Here is a 16,986-nt window from a genome sequence, read left to right on the forward strand (position 1 = left end):
AACTCTGGCATTATAATGTAAGATGAGATTTAATTTCGTGAGGGCGTATCCAGTAGATTGTCTTGTTTTTCTCTGTTCATTATTTTGCATCATTCAAGGGGATAAATGACAGGTGGACAGGTAGGACTGTGGAGCCTGATTTTATAACAGTGAGTGTTTTCTTTATAAAGATCCCTGCAGGTTGTGATGCTACTTAATAGGCTTATCATGCAGGAGCGTTTAAAGAGCATCTGAAACATTTTTTGTGGGTATTTGGCAGACATTTTATTGACCTTTTTATGAGTTTTTGCCAAAGAGATACCATAACCAATTGACCACGAACTTGTTGAATGGGTTCTTCTGACAAGTGTTTTTCTTGGCCAGTAGGGGGAGAGAAAGACTTGCTGCAACATGATGCATTGAGTGTGTCAGTGATGATGATGATGATGCATGGAGATAGATTTCATTTCAGTATTAGGTATGATGAGCTAACCTATTATTAGTGAGACAAACATGTACTTGTTATGTACAAAGTAATCCTAATATTGTCATAATGCTGTGTTACACTGCAGAGTAACGAGAGACCATACTCATCAGCTTGCCCCATTTCAGCTTGCAAATGCTGTTATGCTCTAAGGGCTACATCAACCTTTGTGAAGTTTCATTTGACACTGGATTAAGATAGCAATAACTGAATTTTCATTTTAGGTTTATATGCCTTTAACTGCAGCCCTGAGCACACATAGGTCATAGGACTCCAGTTTCACAGCACTAAATTTAACCCAGCAGCCCTGAGAACTGCCAAGTTCAACGAAACCATTCGCTGTGCACAGAAGCCATGCGCCTGTGGATAGAAAAAGACTGAGGGAATTACAGCCAGTGAGAGGAGCTGACGGGATGGCAGCACTGCCACTGTGGATTCAGAAAGTGCAGGGTATATTGTAAGGAAAAATACTTAGATCCTGCTTACTGACAGTCTGTTTAACAGAGGAAACTCTGTTAAACACACCCTGATGTAGCGTTGTACTTTCAGTCACTGCATCTGGGTGAGATATGTTTTACTTTACATGCAAGTAAAGGCACTAGAGTCACTATGCACCAGACATATAGCAGCAAAACTCAGCTTGCCACTTTTATTTTGGAAAGCAAACTAATATAAATAACTTTTTTAATCATTAGACTATATAAACCTTTAAGATATGTACGTAAAATACGTGGCTATTAACGCATACATTTGCCGTGGCGCCTACAGTGAGAGCTCCATGCGAGGTAAGTAACTCAGGAGAAGCCCAGTGGTCCATGCTGCACTAGAATGAAATGCCGCGCATGCGCAGAACATGCCAAATTGCCGAGGTTTATTTCATGTGCATTTTGGATGAGCAGCATCAAGCTGCTCTCAGTCAGCCAGGAGAGGACCGGAAAAGTTTTAAATGCACCTTCAATGTAAGAGTGTGTGAGCATGTCAGTAATGGGACGGAATAAATACTGGAAAGTTTATTTCACATTTTAGTTATTGGCATGATAAGCCTATAAATTGGCTGACAACACAGTATCAGTCAGGCTCTACTCTACATTCTGAATACACTGCACACATTTCATTGAAATACAGTGTCTAATGCAATTTATCTTCTCTATTCTTAAAATAGGTGTAGATTTCAGGGGGACACAGGGGACATGTCTCCGTCAGTATTTACAGTAGAACATGTGTATTTTCTCCAGGTGCTCCGGCTTCCTCCCACAGTCCAAAGACATTCAGGTTAATTGGTGACTCTAAATTACCCGTAGGTGTGAATGTGAGTGTGAATGGTTGTCTGTCTCCATGTGTGAGTACGGCACCATACTGCTTGGTGGAAACAGAGGTATAGCGAAAGACAATCATTCACACCCATGGGAAATTTAGAGTCACCAGTTGACCTAGCCTGCATGTGTTTGGACTGTGGCAGGAAGCTGGAGTACCCAGAGACAACCCACACTGAGACGGGGAGAAAATGCAGGCTCCGCACAGAGGGGCTGTGTTTGAACTGTTGTGAGGTGACAATGCTAACCATTGCACCACCATGCTGCCTGTATGTAATCGTTGTCCCACTTTAGCACAACAGATATTTAAGAGGACTAATTTTCAATCCTGCCACCTAAAAAGAGGCAATCAATGTCCGATGCTCGTCTTTTTAAGTTACATAACAAAGGTAGGAATTTTCTGTAGTGATTATCATTGTCACTAATCTTGAAACCTATTCTGGAGCCCTTCTGTGCGGAGTTTGCATGTCCTCCCCGTGTCAGAGTGGGTTTTCTCCGGGTACTCCGGCTTCCTCCCACAGTCCAAAGACATGCAGGTTAATTGGTGACTCTAAATTGTCCGTAGGTGTGAATGTGAGCGTGATTGTCTGTCTCTATGTGTCAGCCCTGTGATAGTCTGGTGACCTGTCCAGGGTGTACCCTGCCTCTCACCCAATGACAGCTGGGATAGGCTCCAGCACCTTGCGACCTCCAACAGGTCTTCAGAGATATGGTTCATGAAAAAGTCCCTCCAGAATTTCTTTAGTGTGAGAACAATGCCCGAGTGCAGTGTAACAAACCACTGACTTTGCAAGCTTACATTATGTGATGACAACCTGGTCTCCATGACAACGGCGCAAACTCCATCCTGGGATGAAAACCATGAGATGCAGCTGAAAGTGCAGGAAAAAGCTGGTAAGTTGACCTTGAGGTTTCTTCTCCTTCTCGTTCTTCTTCCTCTTATTATTATCATGTTTTTTTTATAATGACTCTACAGTAACACTGTCGTAAGGACTGTTGCTGATGGAGGGATTTTATTGTGACAGTATCAAGGGGAAGTGGTGTGTGTGTATTACAGTGAGGCTGTGACAGTGCTGAGGAGCTGGATGAGGGAGAGACAGAGAAGGTGGAGTGCAGGCTACAGACAGCTCTGACACAGCGGGGTCCAGGGCTCTGCTACTTCTCGGCCCGGCGGCTGACTCTAACGGTCCGTGTGCCTCCTCACGAGGTGACCCGCAACCTGGACTACAGAGCAGGGGGAGCAGAGAGGACACAGGAATGAAAGAGGAATAAAAGGAGACAGCCAAAGGGTACGAAAAAAAAAGGGAGCGACGTCGCAAACGAGCCACCAAGGAGGAGACAGACCCCGGCCAGACGAGCACGGATACAGGGAGGCAAAGAGGAGGAGGAGGACTCACAAGGGAAGAACGGCTGATACAGAAGAGGAGAGAAGAGCTATTATCACCAGGGTAAGTTCCTTATCAACACATCCAGTGGACGGGGCGTGTTTGCGCCTGAGCAGACGAGTTATCCTATGCACATGTGTGTGTGTGAAGCCGACATATTCCCTTTAAACGCCCCCATCAAGTCACACCAACGGCTGTTTCTGCTAAAGCACGACTTGCTAGCTAACTTCTCGCATCCTAACGGCTGCCTCTGTGACATGTTAGCTAAAGCGGGAAAATACTTTAATTGTTTAAACTTTAAAAATGTGGCAAGAGTTGGCTTAAATTGACATTTAAAGCGACTTGTGTTGCTTTCACACGCATGCCACTGGCTCCAACTCAACACACACTGTGGTTAAACTGGCCGTAGCCATCATGAGTATTAGCTTAGTCATTACTGTACACCAGCGGGCCAGGAGTCAATCAGTGTCCGTGTCTGTGGGCGTGTTACCGGACAGGCTGGGCTTCTAAAAATCACGGGGGCTCCTCGTTAATGTCACGACAGGCTTGAGTAGCTGTAAGGTGGACATTTTGCCTCTTTATGAGAAGGGCCGCGGCCCGAGTGCAGTCTGTCAGTGCGCACGGATGCTGCGGGGACACCGACCGTTGCACGTTACCGACGGCGGGCAGCGGCATGCTCTGCGCGCACTAGGCCGCAGCCACCCTCCGCTATCCTCCCCAACACTGCGGACAACTAACATGCCTCCATAAGGGGACACACCGCCACATTATTTAACACTATATGTTGAGTTTACAGCAGGAGAGGTGGTTAAAGGAGTCCGGGGATCCCTGGTTGAAATTTGATTTATGGGTCATGAGGGCGGATTAGCGGCTCCGGTTTAACGTTTCACCCGGTCAGAAGCCACTTTGACGTTAATTAAGCAGTGCAGCTCTTATCTTCTGTAGCATATATTTTTATTGAATTATTTTTTAAGTTAGTCGACAAACCTTTTGTCACCAACTGTCATGTATTGTACTCGTGACAGGCAGCTCATGGTGCCACATCCCAAAAAGTTTGGTGAATGACTCACAGTTTGCCACGTACATTGATGTCTGAAAAATTGCAGCTCCTCTTCTAACCTTTCATTTGTTTTAATTTATTTTATTTTTTTGTACAGTAGGGCTGTGCATGGTGCTGCTAACAGGTGCCATGTTTCTGTTGCTTAATTTAGCTCTGCCCGGTGCTGAGCGTTGAATGAAAGTGTCACTTCCTCTGCACCCACATGTTTTAACTGGTGCCACCAGCCAACTCCCCATTCACTGTACATGTTGTTCTGCTGAGAGACTGACACATATTCACCATATGGAACTGAGTGACAGTGGTCCTCAACCAGAGGTCACACCCCTCCACACTGGGGTCACTGAGGGAGTCACAGGGTCCCTAGAAAAATGGGGAGTAGTTTATTTTAATTATTAAATTCACTAGAAGTTATCCCAATGCCAGTAGGAGTCATAATAATGAGTACTCTGATCACAGGTTTCTCTTCCTCCACACTTGTCTCCATAACTGTGGCTGACTGTCACTATAGAAGTCTGGTCTTAATCATTTATAATGACAAAAATCTCTCCAAATGGAGGTCCCTGAAACACATGTGTATCAATTTAGTGGTCTTTGACATGAAGAGGGTTGAGAGTCAGTCATCTAATTTGTATAATACTTATGCTTGGATATATAAATATAGATCCAGTGTGTGCACCACGATTAGTTGAGTCTGACCTGAAAGTAAATAGTTATATCAGCCTGAATAAATAGTGTAAGAAGATAAAATCAAATATTACAATATGTTTGACAGTATTTTCAGTGTGGCTTTGCAATCAGATTTAATACACACAGCACAGTGTATATAAAACTGTCAAGTACTGAAAGCTGGTTTTGAACATCTGTGTCATATTTTTATCCTTTAATCAATTATATTTATTGTTTGAAATTATAATTTTGCAACATTTAATGTTTGAGAACTTTGGCCCCTTTTGTTTCGTGAAAAAACATGTTCATAGTTATCAAAAAACGGAATGGAAAACTGTTGTTTTGGTATCAAATCCACATTAGCATCAACAAATTCCAACCATTAATCCAGTCTTAGTAAAGGCATGAAGCACTCTTTTCACTCATAACATTGCATCACATGTGCACCTGGCCCTCACCCGCAAAATATCACTCATATGAAGATGTACAGACAAGGGAGAGACTCATAATGGTCAGAAAGGGACACAAAAGACCACAAAGAGAAGCAAAACGACTGATAAAAGACACAAAATCACTTCAAATAGACACAAAATTACCACAGAAAGACACAAAACGATTGATAAAAGACACAAAATTACTTTTAAGAGTCACAAAAGTTTAACAAAAAGACAAAGCAACAGGAAAAAGACACAAAATTATACTTGAGACACAAAATTACCACAAAGGGGCACAAAACGAGTGAAAAAAGAGACAAAATCACTTGAAATAGTCACAAAATTAGCACAAAGAGACACAAAATTACACCAAAGAGACACAAAACAACTGAACAAAGACAAAAAAGTTACATCAGAGAGATCCAAAATTATCACGTAGAGACAAAAAACCAAAAAGAGATGTTTAACGACTACAAAGAGATGCAAAACAACATCAAAAAAAGACAAACCACCTTAAAGTCTGTGTGTAGTGTGTAGGAGAGGTGAAGGGACCCTTTGCATATCTGTGTCCAGGGGTCTAATGTGTCATAATCCAAAATCAATACACCTCCTAGTCTTGATGGTAAATGTGCCTGCTATCATTTTGCTGAATCAGTTATGAACAGGTATTTTAACGCCTAGATCCTGTGTGTTGGCCTCCACAGCAGGCATGGCAGATGCAGAGCTGGACTTCCAGACAGGTGATGCCGGGGCATCCGCCACCTACCCCATGCAGTGCTCTGCTCTGCGTAAAAATGGCTTTGTTGTGCTGAAAGGCCGACCCTGCAAGATCGTTGAGATGTCCACCTCCAAGACTGGCAAGCACGGCCACGCTAAGGTCAGTAAATCTTTCTCTCTTTGATAAACATATAGTGCGTGTTTGAAACAAGTCTTACGTAAGGGTGACTGGAGGGAAAGTGTCAGTGAATGATCACTCTGCTACCCATTTATCTGTGGAATAAACACAAGTTCACAGTCATTAATATTAATGCACATTAATGGACACTTCCACTCTGTGCAACAACAATAATTTGTCCCTGCTGGGTTACAGTTATAAATTATGTTTAAATGTGATACACTTACTTATTCATAGCCAAATTCCATTTTAAAAGGTAACTCAAGTACCTGCTTCACACATTGGGCATTGAATATGTTACACCTTTTTCTCTAAAGTGGACATTTTGTGTAGGGATACACCTCATTTAGAAAGCTGGTTCATCCTCTCTGTGTGTTTTCTGCTTGTGCAGGTTCACCTGGTCGGGATCGACATCTTCTCTGGAAAGAAATATGAAGACATCTGTCCCTCCACCCACAACATGGACGTCCCCAACATCAAGAGAATGGATTACCAGGTGAGAGTATACTGTTAAAATACAGTGCTACCTGAGTCTGTCTCTCACTAGCACTCAGAACAAATGCTGTACTTGCTATGCAAAAGTCCACTTGGCAGATAACTAGGGCTGCCTCCTCTTAGTCAGTAAGATATTACGAGCTGATGAGTGAGTTTTGTAATGTTCCGCCTGAGGGGAGTGAATAGTCACGTATCAGATATCACAGTAATAAACACAAATATGCTTTAATAAGCATGAGACTTGCCGAGATAGTTCTACATGGCTGCTAGGGGACAGTTAACAGTTGTATGATTATTTGAGAAAGCCTCGTGATTATTAGTCATCTAAGGATTTCATTGAAAGAGAAACAAGTGGTGTAAATGTTAGAGGAACATGCTGGTAATTGTTTGAAATCACAGGGTATAAATTCTTAAACGACTGCTCGAAACACACGCGCATGAAGAGAGCATCATATGTGGGTTTAGCTTTGCCAAAATTGATCAGATCTCCACTGGCTGAACTTAGCTACTGTTTGTGCATGAATTAACCTTTATGTGCTACATTAAAAACGTATGAATCACAAGCATACCTCCACCTGTTAGTTCAGTAGTTCAGAGACGCCTGCCTGTATCTAATTGCTCTTTTCTGTTTGTCCTGTTTCTCCCCAGCTGATTGGGATCCAAGATGGCTACCTGTCCCTGCTCCAGGACAGCGGGGAGGTGAGAGAGGACCTGAAGATTCCCGAGGGAGACCTGGGCAAAGAGATAGAGAGCAAGCACGAAGCCGGAGAGGAGATCCTGGTCAGTGCTCTCATTTCTCCTCACACTCTTTCCTACTGTTCTGAAACACAGTAAAGTGAAGTAAGTAGGAAGACACATTTAACATAGAATCTAATCTGTGTGCTCTTTCAGATCACTGTTCTAAATGCAATGGATGAAGAAGCTGCAATTGGCATCAAAGCCTTGGGTAAATAAGCCACTGCAGGTAAATACAGAGCCACAGCTGTATCGACACGCAGCTGTCCTCTCACCCCCCCCCAACTACCGCCTGACCCCAGCCTGCCTGAAGAGGAGTGCGTGCTCGCGTGTGTGCGTGTGTGTGTGTGTGTGTGTGCTATGTAAAATTATGTATGCGTGCGTATGTTTGGGTGTTACACCACAAGCCACAAGCATGTGCCATGCCAGTGCAAGTGCGTGTGATGTCATGTACATGTACAGTTTCCTGTTCATCATTGGACCAAGGGGAAGGCAACTCCAGTCGACGAGATCTGACGCCGAGATTTGATGCTTAGATTTTTACCTCTGGTCAGTAGGCGGTTTGTTGATTATTAGCAAGGGGACGGGCTCCAGCTGCTCCACCCCTTCACCCCACCCTCAGCGCCATTTCACTGGAGTTGTATGATTGCATGTGAGCTACAAATTGATTGACTGATAGAAAAGATTTAATTTCTGTGCCTTCAGTTCCATTTTTGCTGACCTCTCCGGTTTAATTGGAACCTGCCATGTGAAATGACTTTTCTCTGATGCCCCCAATTCTCCAACTTGTCTCTCTTCTCCGACAGATTTAATTGGCTAAGTAGTATCACGCGAGATCATTTAACGCAAGCAACACAACACAAGGTCTGTGAGTTTCCTGGTCGCTAAACAAGTGCTACAAATGCATCACGTGTCGAAATAGAAATTTAATTATCTCTAATAAATCATCAGTTAGGGGGCGGCACGGTGGTGTGGTGCTTAGCACTCTCGCCTCACAGCAAGAGGGTTGCCGGTTCGATCCCGGGCGTGGGAGCCCTTCTGTGCGGAGTTTGCATGTTCTCCCCGTGTCAGGGGTTCTCTCCGGGCACTCCGGCTTCCTCCCACAGTCCAAAGACGTGCAGATTGGGGACTAGGTTAGTTGATAACTCTGAATTGTCCATAGGTGTGAATGTGAGCGTGAATGGTTGTTTGTCTCTGGCGACCTGTCAAGGGTGTACCCTGCCTCTCGCCCGATGTAGCTGGGATAGGCTCCAGCCCCCCCGCGACCCTCAAGAGGATGAAGCAGTTAGAAGATGAATGAATGAATGAAATCATCAGTTATAGGTCTGGGTCCGAACCAGACCCCTAGGAAAGCCAATCAGCCTTGCAGCAATGTTTCTCTAGTGGTCACTCGTGGTATTGCAGCCCAAAAACTATTTTCCCCATAGACCACCATTACAAAAGACACATCTTTAAAACTATTAATAGGACACCTCGAACTACACACAAGGGCAATTACGAATCTTTCTATTCTGAATTTTTGAGCCATGGTGGTTTCATATTTGTAAAACTACCCTGGAGACGAGAAAAACGATTTAAAAATCTGTGATGTCATCATAATGTAAAATCCATGAGCCAAGAAATACCACTGCACATATTCAGTGGGCCACATATTCCAGAAGTAAACCCGGAAGCTAGAAAACTTTTTTGGCGTACGTGCCAGGTGAGCAACTCCATTGGAATGAATAGGCGCCATCTTGGCATCCGATATCTAAACAAATCCACGGTCCAAACCCAGGGTCACCAAATCGCCTACTGCCTTTGGTATATAGAAACAATGACAACATAATTTAAAATGATATGCATATCCACTCTACTGGAAACATCCATGTTTTTCCACATTACTGCATAACATTTTTTTGTGTGTATATATTTGTTTAAACTGGACATATTTCTAATTGATGAAATGTAACTAATTTGAGGAGTGTACTGACGCCTGTAAGAAGAGCTACTGTGGATTTGCCTACCCCTTCATGTACTTCCTGTCTTATGTTAACACTATTACGAGCATGTGTATCATTTATACGTAGCACTATCAAATATAAATGAAAGCTTATGGTTCATATTGTATTTTTGAGGCAAAGTTGTATGGGGGTTTTTTTTGTTTTGTTTTCAGTGGGTTGCACTTCATTTTACAGCCTGATCTAGCCAGTTGCTTCCTGTAAAGAAACAGCTCGTAGCATTGTTGTAATTGTTGGGTCAAACTGTTTCATGCACTTTCTTTCCCGCACTCTTCTCTCCTGCAAACTGTGGGCTGTAGAATAAAGTGTCCAAATTGTCGGTTGTGCAATGTTCCCTCTGCAGAGGCTAGTTAAAACACTGTCTCATTAAAAAAGAATATTTCTCATGTGTTTATTTTATTTTTTTGTCTTGAACACCTTCCCCCTCTGACTTTTCTTTCCTCTTTCCTCTCATTCCTCCCCCCTCTTTGTAATTTCTGTTTCAGGGGCAAACGAGATGCACTGGACCTGGGGGAAAAAGGAGGGGATATTGCCTCGTCAATGCTATCCTCCCTCTTTTTTCTTTCTTTTCGTCTTTGTTTTTCATACTCTCTCTCCCTCACTCTGTTTTCTGACCCTCCTTTGGGTCCAATTAGAACTTTAATAAATAATTGGAAACGGTAAACAAACATTCTCTATGTACGTGCACACATCTGAGTCTGGGCGAACAGATGTAAATATAAAAAGGTCAGAGGTGTGGATGAAGGTCTAGCTAATGACTGAGTAGGGTTATGAATATTCAGTAGCTGCTCTATCAGGGAAAAGAAAAGTGGTGATGTCACAACGGTTTTGTTTTTTACATGTTCCCCTGTTATACGAAGGGCTTCAACTTTACATCTGCATTTTTCTGTTGAGGCTTGTTCAGTGTGTGTGCCACAGGGTTGAGTACTAGGTTTGGTGTTTTCTGTGTGGAGATCTGAACAAGCCCCCCTGCTGTCCTCAAAGTTGCTCATTAAACAAGGTTACCAACATGGCACACTATGATTCGTTTTCTGTCTTGAGGATTTGTCAAAAGGAAACAAAACTCTGCTTCAAACTCAAACAAATTCTGTTTAAAAAAAAATCCTTCTTCCACTCCTTCTAAAGCCCTTTGCAGAGGTCCTCAGAGCTGGCCTTCACACTGCTCATGAGTGGGATGTAATTTGGCATCCTCCTGGATTTTTTAACGATGATTCAGGAGGCAGATAACTTGTGGCAGTTTGGTATCCTTACTTTGTGTTCATACAGCAAATCCAAACTGTGCAGAATGTCTCCATGGCCAAAAAAATAAAAAAAATAAAGATGACACAAACTGTTGGGACGTTTGCTTGTCGTTTTATTTGGCAACATGAAAGCTTTAAAACAGCAGAGACTTCATTTGAGGTCACCGACCCTGATGGAAACCAGCAACACATGAAATGTTTCAGTTATAGTAGTGTTCATCAGTGTGCGTGTGATTTTAGCGGACACATGTTGATTTAATCCACCTACTCTAAATTTAACAAAGTGTTGCTGAAAGTTTACCTCTAATCTTTTGAGGGAGCAGAGTCACTAGAGACACTGATCCCTTTCACTGACGTCGTAATTCTGAATGTTAGTATACAAAGAATAAGCTCTGGTTTGTGCAGTCTTGCTTTGTACAAGATATTAACACTTGAGTGCACACGAGCACCTCCAGAACGGCTTTACAGCGTAGCTAAAATAATCTATTTTACAAATTAACATCATTTGAAGTATGTAAAAAGTCAAAGCTGGATGTTTACAGAAGCATGTAACCATGAGGACCACTGATCGCTCATTAACGTAAAAACAAGATACTGTACAGGAAATTAAAACACAAATCATGTGGCATCATCCAGACAAATTACTTTGTTTGTTTCTTAAGAAGAAGATCCAATACTCGTCTGAAAGGTTCCCCGAAATCTTGAGTGGAGCTGTGAAGTCTCACTGACGACAAAGGTGAAGGTGGCTGTGAGTTACTTGCCGTGGTGGTAGAACCTCTGCCCACTCTGGCTGTGGGGGAGGAAGCCGTGGCGAGGAGCGCCCTGGGGAGAGCTCTGGAATGGGGCCTGGTGATGGCAACACAGAACATGATGAAATTACTTGTATTTTTCACAATCAGTAGAGTGTACATCATGAACAGAAACACATGATGAAAAGGCTGACTTCAAGAGGAAGTGCAACCAAGTGTTGGAGGAGACTTTGACAGGTCAGCTGTAAACACAAGTAACATTTAAATAATTTAAATGCAACACTGAAGGAAGCAAAACTGTTGGGGGAGGCCTCAAGGTGGGACCAGAGGCAAAGCTTTCACTGCTTGCATTGTATCAGATCTGCATCCCTCAGCCCAGGTTTACAGGGTCCGATGAAGATGAATGAAAGGGTTTAATGAAAAGAGCAGCGTGTGTGTGATTTGGGATTCACCTTTGCAGTGGGAATCTGGACCGCCATTGACGGTGTGGGCAGCAGTCCTGGAGCAGAAGGATGTATGGCTGGTGGGTGCATCGGCCTCAAAGCACCCTGTCAGAACATCACCAAGAGAACCAACAAAAAAATGTAATCAGATAAGGTAGTGACGACCTAAACCTTTATGTTTATGTTCTCATTTGTAGGACTTCAGAATTGTAAATAAAAAAAAACACACCCCCTCTTTTTAGAAGTTTTTATTGAGTGTCTCAAAATTCTCAGTTAATATGACAATGTCTTACTGCATCAGTGAAGCCTGACTGTTGGTTGGCATGTTCCAGCTGCTTCTGAAGGGGTATCCCTGCTCCGGGAATGTAACCTGCACGAGACACAGGGGTTACCATTTATAATCAATCCTTTACATCAAATACAGAACCCATATTGAAGTGATTTCAACTTTTTATTTGGGTTGTACTTGACTGTAGTCATAAGAAGGGTCTAGCATTGAAACAGCAGACGAACTGACCAGGCTGGGAGGTGAAATGACTGTGGACAGGGTAGCCAGGCTGCTGGTGGGGGAGGTACTGCATGGCCTGAAATGCAGACGCACCTGTGGAAGAATGAAAGCAACTTTTGCCTTAACAGCCCATATCCAGATTACAAAACCTGAAGAGAAAGACCGTTTGCACTATACTACAGTAATGGCGATGACGTGTGATCCCTAGTGCTTAAACAGACATGTGTCCTTTACCTCTGATCTGAGAGCTGCTAGCAAAACTGACAGGTACTGATGGTCCAGGGGCGTAGGTGGAGGGATGCTGGGCCTGAGCGACCCCATAGGGCTCATGGACGCCCTGACCCCCGCTGAACTGTCCGTGCTCTGCTGAGCCTGAGCTGAACCCGGGTGTCTGATAGTGACGTGCCTAAAAAAGATAGCAGGAGACATGATCAGTGTATAGGGTCTGTGACAAGATATCTTAGACAGATGTTTGAGTGAAACAGCCCTTTACTCACTGGAATGACAGCAGCAGGGAACAGCTGTTTACTACGTTCTCCAAGTAGTGCACCAGGTCGACTGTGGCTGACTGGGCTACCTGAGAGAGGCAAAGAGACGGATCAGTTCACTACTACTAGTATCGAACAGACAATCTTCCAGATAGCCCAGGTGAGGTTAACCATATTGATACTTGAAAACTGCCTCACCTTGAATGCTGAGGAGGTGCTGCCCTGCGTGCATGGGCAGGCTGGGTTGGTAGCTGGCTGACGTCAGTGTTGTGATATCACTAGAAAGGAAAAACATGCTACTGAATATCAAAAATACGTAAGTAAACTTTTGGATTGAAAGTACTGTAAAGCAGCAGCATCCTCACAACCTCTGCTCCTTTCTGCGCCTCTTCTCCTCTTCATGAAGTACTTTCTTGAGCTGTAAGAAGAGCTGGTGTTTCTCCTCTTGGAGTACCTGAAGTTTTTCGCCCATCTTCATTACCTGAAGTTCAGATTGTGGTTAGGAATGTTAGTATAAGATAACAGATTGTCAAACATAATTTGTCCCAACCCAAGGTGTGACACCAAAGCACACACAGATTGCACGTAAAATGTTTTCATTTGTTTCCAACCTGTTCTTTGGTTTCCTCCAAAGACATCCTCTCCTCTATTTCTTTCGTCCTCTTCCTCTCTTCCTCCTCTTTCATCTTCTGCTCCATCATTTTATCCACCTCTTCCTCCTCTGAAAGGTTATAATCACGTTGTTAAGCAAAGGAAAACACAGTTAAATCCATACACACCCTGGACAGGTCACCACACTATCACAGGGTTGACACATGGAGACAGACAACCACTCACACTCACATTCACACCTATGGACAATTTAGAGTCACCAATTAACCTGCATGTCTTGATTGTGATTGTAGGAGGAAGCTGGAGTACCTGGAGAAAACCTGAGCATGCAAACTCCGCACAGAGGGGCTCCCACACCCCAGGGTTCGAACCAGAAACCCTCTTGCTGTGCGTCAAAAATGTCATCTGATAATCTAAATATTGTCCAGCCCTATGTGCACCAAGTCCAATTATGGTAACCATCATTTATAATTCATAACAAATCCATAGTATCCTAGTATCATATATCATAATCATAGTATTTCTGAGTGACTAGAGAAAGCTGCATATATGGGAGAATAATGAATAGAGCTGGGGATGTTGTAGAGCTGGAGGCACAATCTAAGAGTCCTTAGTCCTTGCACTAGGCCAGTTTTTAACACACACACACACACACACACACACACACACACACACACACACACACACAGTATCTGCCCACCTTGTCTCTTGCGCTCTCTCTCCCTCATGATGTGTTTGTGGAGGGCTCTGGCCATCGCGTTGGACAGCTTGGGTCTCTCCAGCAGGGCGGGCATGGTGACAGGCAGTGGAGGGGCCAGCTGGTGGAGATACAATCTTCAGTTTACCAGTTACGAAAATAACAAGATATATCCAGTGTATATGTAATGGTGTCGATTATCTTGGCCATATCTCACTTGAGGTGACAGACCAAGGATACAACGATAACGGTTAAAGGCCTAGCTGCTATTGCTAACAGCTAAGTTAGCATTGTTAGCTTTAGCTGCTGTTTACTCACAGTCTATTTCGGTATAATGCATCAACGAGTGTGGTATGTTACAAGACGAATGTGTGTGAACCTTAGACATGCAAACCAGCGGCAACAGTTTTATTTTTCAACAACTGGAGCTGACAAGCCGCTTAGCACTAGCGTACGCATTTATGCTAACTGTTCCAGTGAGCGTTAACAGTAACTGTGGCGGAGTGATAAACTACGAAATATCTTACTTTTGTTGCTGTGTGGGTCGTTTAATAAGAACCTAACCGTCTTCCGGTTGTCAATTTGAGGCGACTTGACTGTGTCTGGAGCAGCTATATAACATAAATCCAAAACTTAATACCCAAAATATAAACAGAGCGGTTTGCAGCCCGGATGCTAATGTTCGTTTCCGGTTCCAGGAAGGAGAACATCCGCTTTTTTCCCCCCATCGAATTGCATTGTGGGAATTGTAGTTTCTGCTGTGTTTTTGTCGGAAAGCTCAAACTTTGGTGCTCCCTGTCTTACTTGGACGCTTTAATTGTGTGGATACAATGTGCGAAACGTTTCAGAAACACAAAAGCAGGGTTTATTACCGACATTTACAGATCTTGACGTGGTCTTCTTCAAAAAATAATCTGGATACTCACTTCTTATTTTATCGAGTCATTCAGTTTAATGGGTAAATATCATATTTAAATATACAAGTGGTCTAACAGATTACTTTTCCCCCCAAAGTCTTACATTTTTTTATCAAAATGCTTAAATAACTATGTCAAAAAGGGGCCGCCCATTACAGGAGGATGTGAGGGCAGCAGTGAGGGAGATGAAAACCTGCAAGTTGATGGGAGTGAAGCAACAGGGAGCTAGGAAAAGATGGGAGAACGGGGTCAAGAGGAAAGAGACCTGGGTTGACATTGAGAAAGATGAGCCGCATCAAATTTCTTATCCAGCCAGTGTATGATGTCTCTAAGCGCATCAAATCTGCACACATGAGGCAAAGCAGAGTCACCAGCGTGCCCACTGTGCTCCCAGCAAGCAAGCCTTGAGTACATTCTCAGCTGCTACCCAAAGGCACTTGGAGAGGCACGGTACTGATGGAGGAGCACAAGTTGAGTGGGCAAGGCAGTTCCAATTCTCTGAGCAGGCCATTGCCTATTGGGAGTACTGGTCTGAGACTGTTAGCAGGCTGGATGCAGAGGGAGGTGTCCCCCAGTGGAGGTTGGATGCAGGGAATTCTCAGCCCTGTCTTTAGTCAGAGCCTTCAGCCATTTGAGTGTCGAGGGAGAGAGGAAAGAGAGAGTATCAACAAAGCAACAGAGAGGGCTTAAAGATGACTGTGGCTCACAAGAGGAGAGCAAGGGAGTCGAAAGTAGCCATCAATACTAGATGGGGTCTGATCAGTCCTGGCTGGGTCACCTGGAGGAGAGTGTATGATGTGAAGGACCTGATGATTCCAGGAACATCACTTAAGTTGTGTCCAGAGGCCTCAGTAGATGTATGAACACAGCGTTGAGCTTCCATCAGACTTTGAATCTAATCATGTTGGACACAAAGACATGCTGCAATGATACTGTATGTCCTCTTCATTCTGCCAAAGACATACTGTACATGTGCTTCTGATTTCTCTGACTTTTACCCACAGAAACAATCACACATACAAGTGGCTTTGCACAACTTAGAGAGGCACACATTATCTGGGCAAATACAGCAGCTGATATGATGATAAGACAACCAATGCAAACACAGGAACAAAAGCTGAACTACATCATAAATTCAGGGTGTTTCATGTTGCACAGAATGTAATGTTCTCTGAGACTATGTGATTTTGGGTGATATCAGTAAAACGGACTTGATTTATCATCTGCAATAAACTGGAGAATGCCTGGTCTATCTCATGGATTGGAAAACTTTACTATGAAAGAAGCATTTTTGGTCCAAAAACAAATTTGTCTGGAGCAACAAAACATATTTGAGCCTAGCTATGAAGGTAATATTAAAGGTTCAGTGTATAGAATTTAGAGGGATAAACTGGCAGAGATTGAATTGTTTTCTTTAGTAGATTATCTCCTAAAAATAAGAGTTGTTGTGTTTTAGTTACCTTAGAATGAGCCGTTTCTATTTATATAGTGAGCAGGCTGCAGTGCCGCGTTTCTACAGTAGCCCAGAATGGACAAACCAAGCACTGGCTCCTGACAGGGCCACTAAGCTTGAGTTGGCCACCATAGTAGTAATGTGATACTGCTGTATTCAGGGTTTTTACTGGTTTAAATCAATAGGTCCAGGGCACCCAGTAGCTCAGTGGGTAGAGCTGGCATCCCATGTACAAAGGCAATGTCATTGCCGTGGCGGCAGCAGGGTCAAATCCAGCCCAGCTTAATCTGTCCTGTTCAATAAAGGCACAAAGAAGTCCAAAAAAATAGTTAAAAAAAGATTCACTAGGTCTATACCTCTGTGGATAGTTCAGCTCCCTGTAAAAAAACACCTGAACAATGAAGACTGGAGAAATTTGAACCAGGACAGGTT

General features: G+C 43.4%; 2 protein-coding genes and 1 long non-coding RNA gene across 5 annotated transcripts; 2 read left to right on the forward strand and 1 right to left on the reverse strand.

Moving 5' to 3' along the window:
* The first annotated feature begins 2,277 nt into the window (after nt 1-2,277).
* Nucleotides 2,278-9,832, forward strand: LOC125883596 (uncharacterized). The gene is made up of 2 exons (XR_007448576.1): nt 2,278-2,312; nt 8,568-9,832. It is a non-coding gene; the product is annotated as an uncharacterized LOC125883596 (long non-coding RNA).
* Nucleotides 2,855-10,781, forward strand: LOC125883595 (eukaryotic translation initiation factor 5A-1). 3 transcript variants are annotated; one of them, XM_049568012.1, is made up of 6 exons: nt 2,855-3,224; nt 6,029-6,198; nt 6,608-6,712; nt 7,360-7,491; nt 7,603-7,675; nt 9,932-10,781. In XM_049568012.1, exons 2-5 carry the CDS (start codon nt 6,031-6,033, stop codon nt 7,663-7,665), a joined length of 468 nt encoding a protein of 155 aa, XP_049423969.1. In that variant the 5' UTR covers nt 2,855-3,224; nt 6,029-6,030; the 3' UTR covers nt 7,666-7,675; nt 9,932-10,781. The 3 variants fall into 3 exon arrangements, with proteins under 3 accessions (XP_049423969.1, XP_049423968.1, XP_049423967.1); XM_049568010.1 differs by having other exon boundaries at nt 2,858-3,224; nt 6,026-6,198; XM_049568011.1 differs by lacking the exon at nt 9,932-10,781 and having other exon boundaries at nt 2,857-3,224; nt 6,026-6,198; nt 7,603-9,832.
* On the reverse strand, nt 10,780-14,869 carry gps2 (G protein pathway suppressor 2). Its single transcript, XM_049568009.1, has 11 exons — nt 14,712-14,869; nt 14,188-14,305; nt 13,487-13,596; nt 13,244-13,356; nt 13,074-13,153; nt 12,885-12,964; nt 12,622-12,793; nt 12,397-12,480; nt 12,173-12,249; nt 11,889-11,984; nt 10,780-11,533 (listed from the first exon to the last, which is right to left on the reverse strand). The coding sequence occupies exons 2-11, from the start codon at nt 14,279-14,281 to the stop codon at nt 11,441-11,443; spliced, it is 999 nt and encodes a 332-aa protein (XP_049423966.1). The 5' UTR covers nt 14,282-14,305; nt 14,712-14,869; the 3' UTR covers nt 10,780-11,440.
* Nucleotides 14,870-16,986: the final 2,117 nt, after the last annotated feature.

Source organism: Epinephelus fuscoguttatus, linkage group LG23 (genome assembly GCF_011397635.1).
Source record: "Epinephelus fuscoguttatus linkage group LG23, E.fuscoguttatus.final_Chr_v1".
In the NCBI taxonomy this organism is placed as follows: domain Eukaryota; kingdom Metazoa; phylum Chordata; class Actinopteri; order Perciformes; family Serranidae; genus Epinephelus; species Epinephelus fuscoguttatus.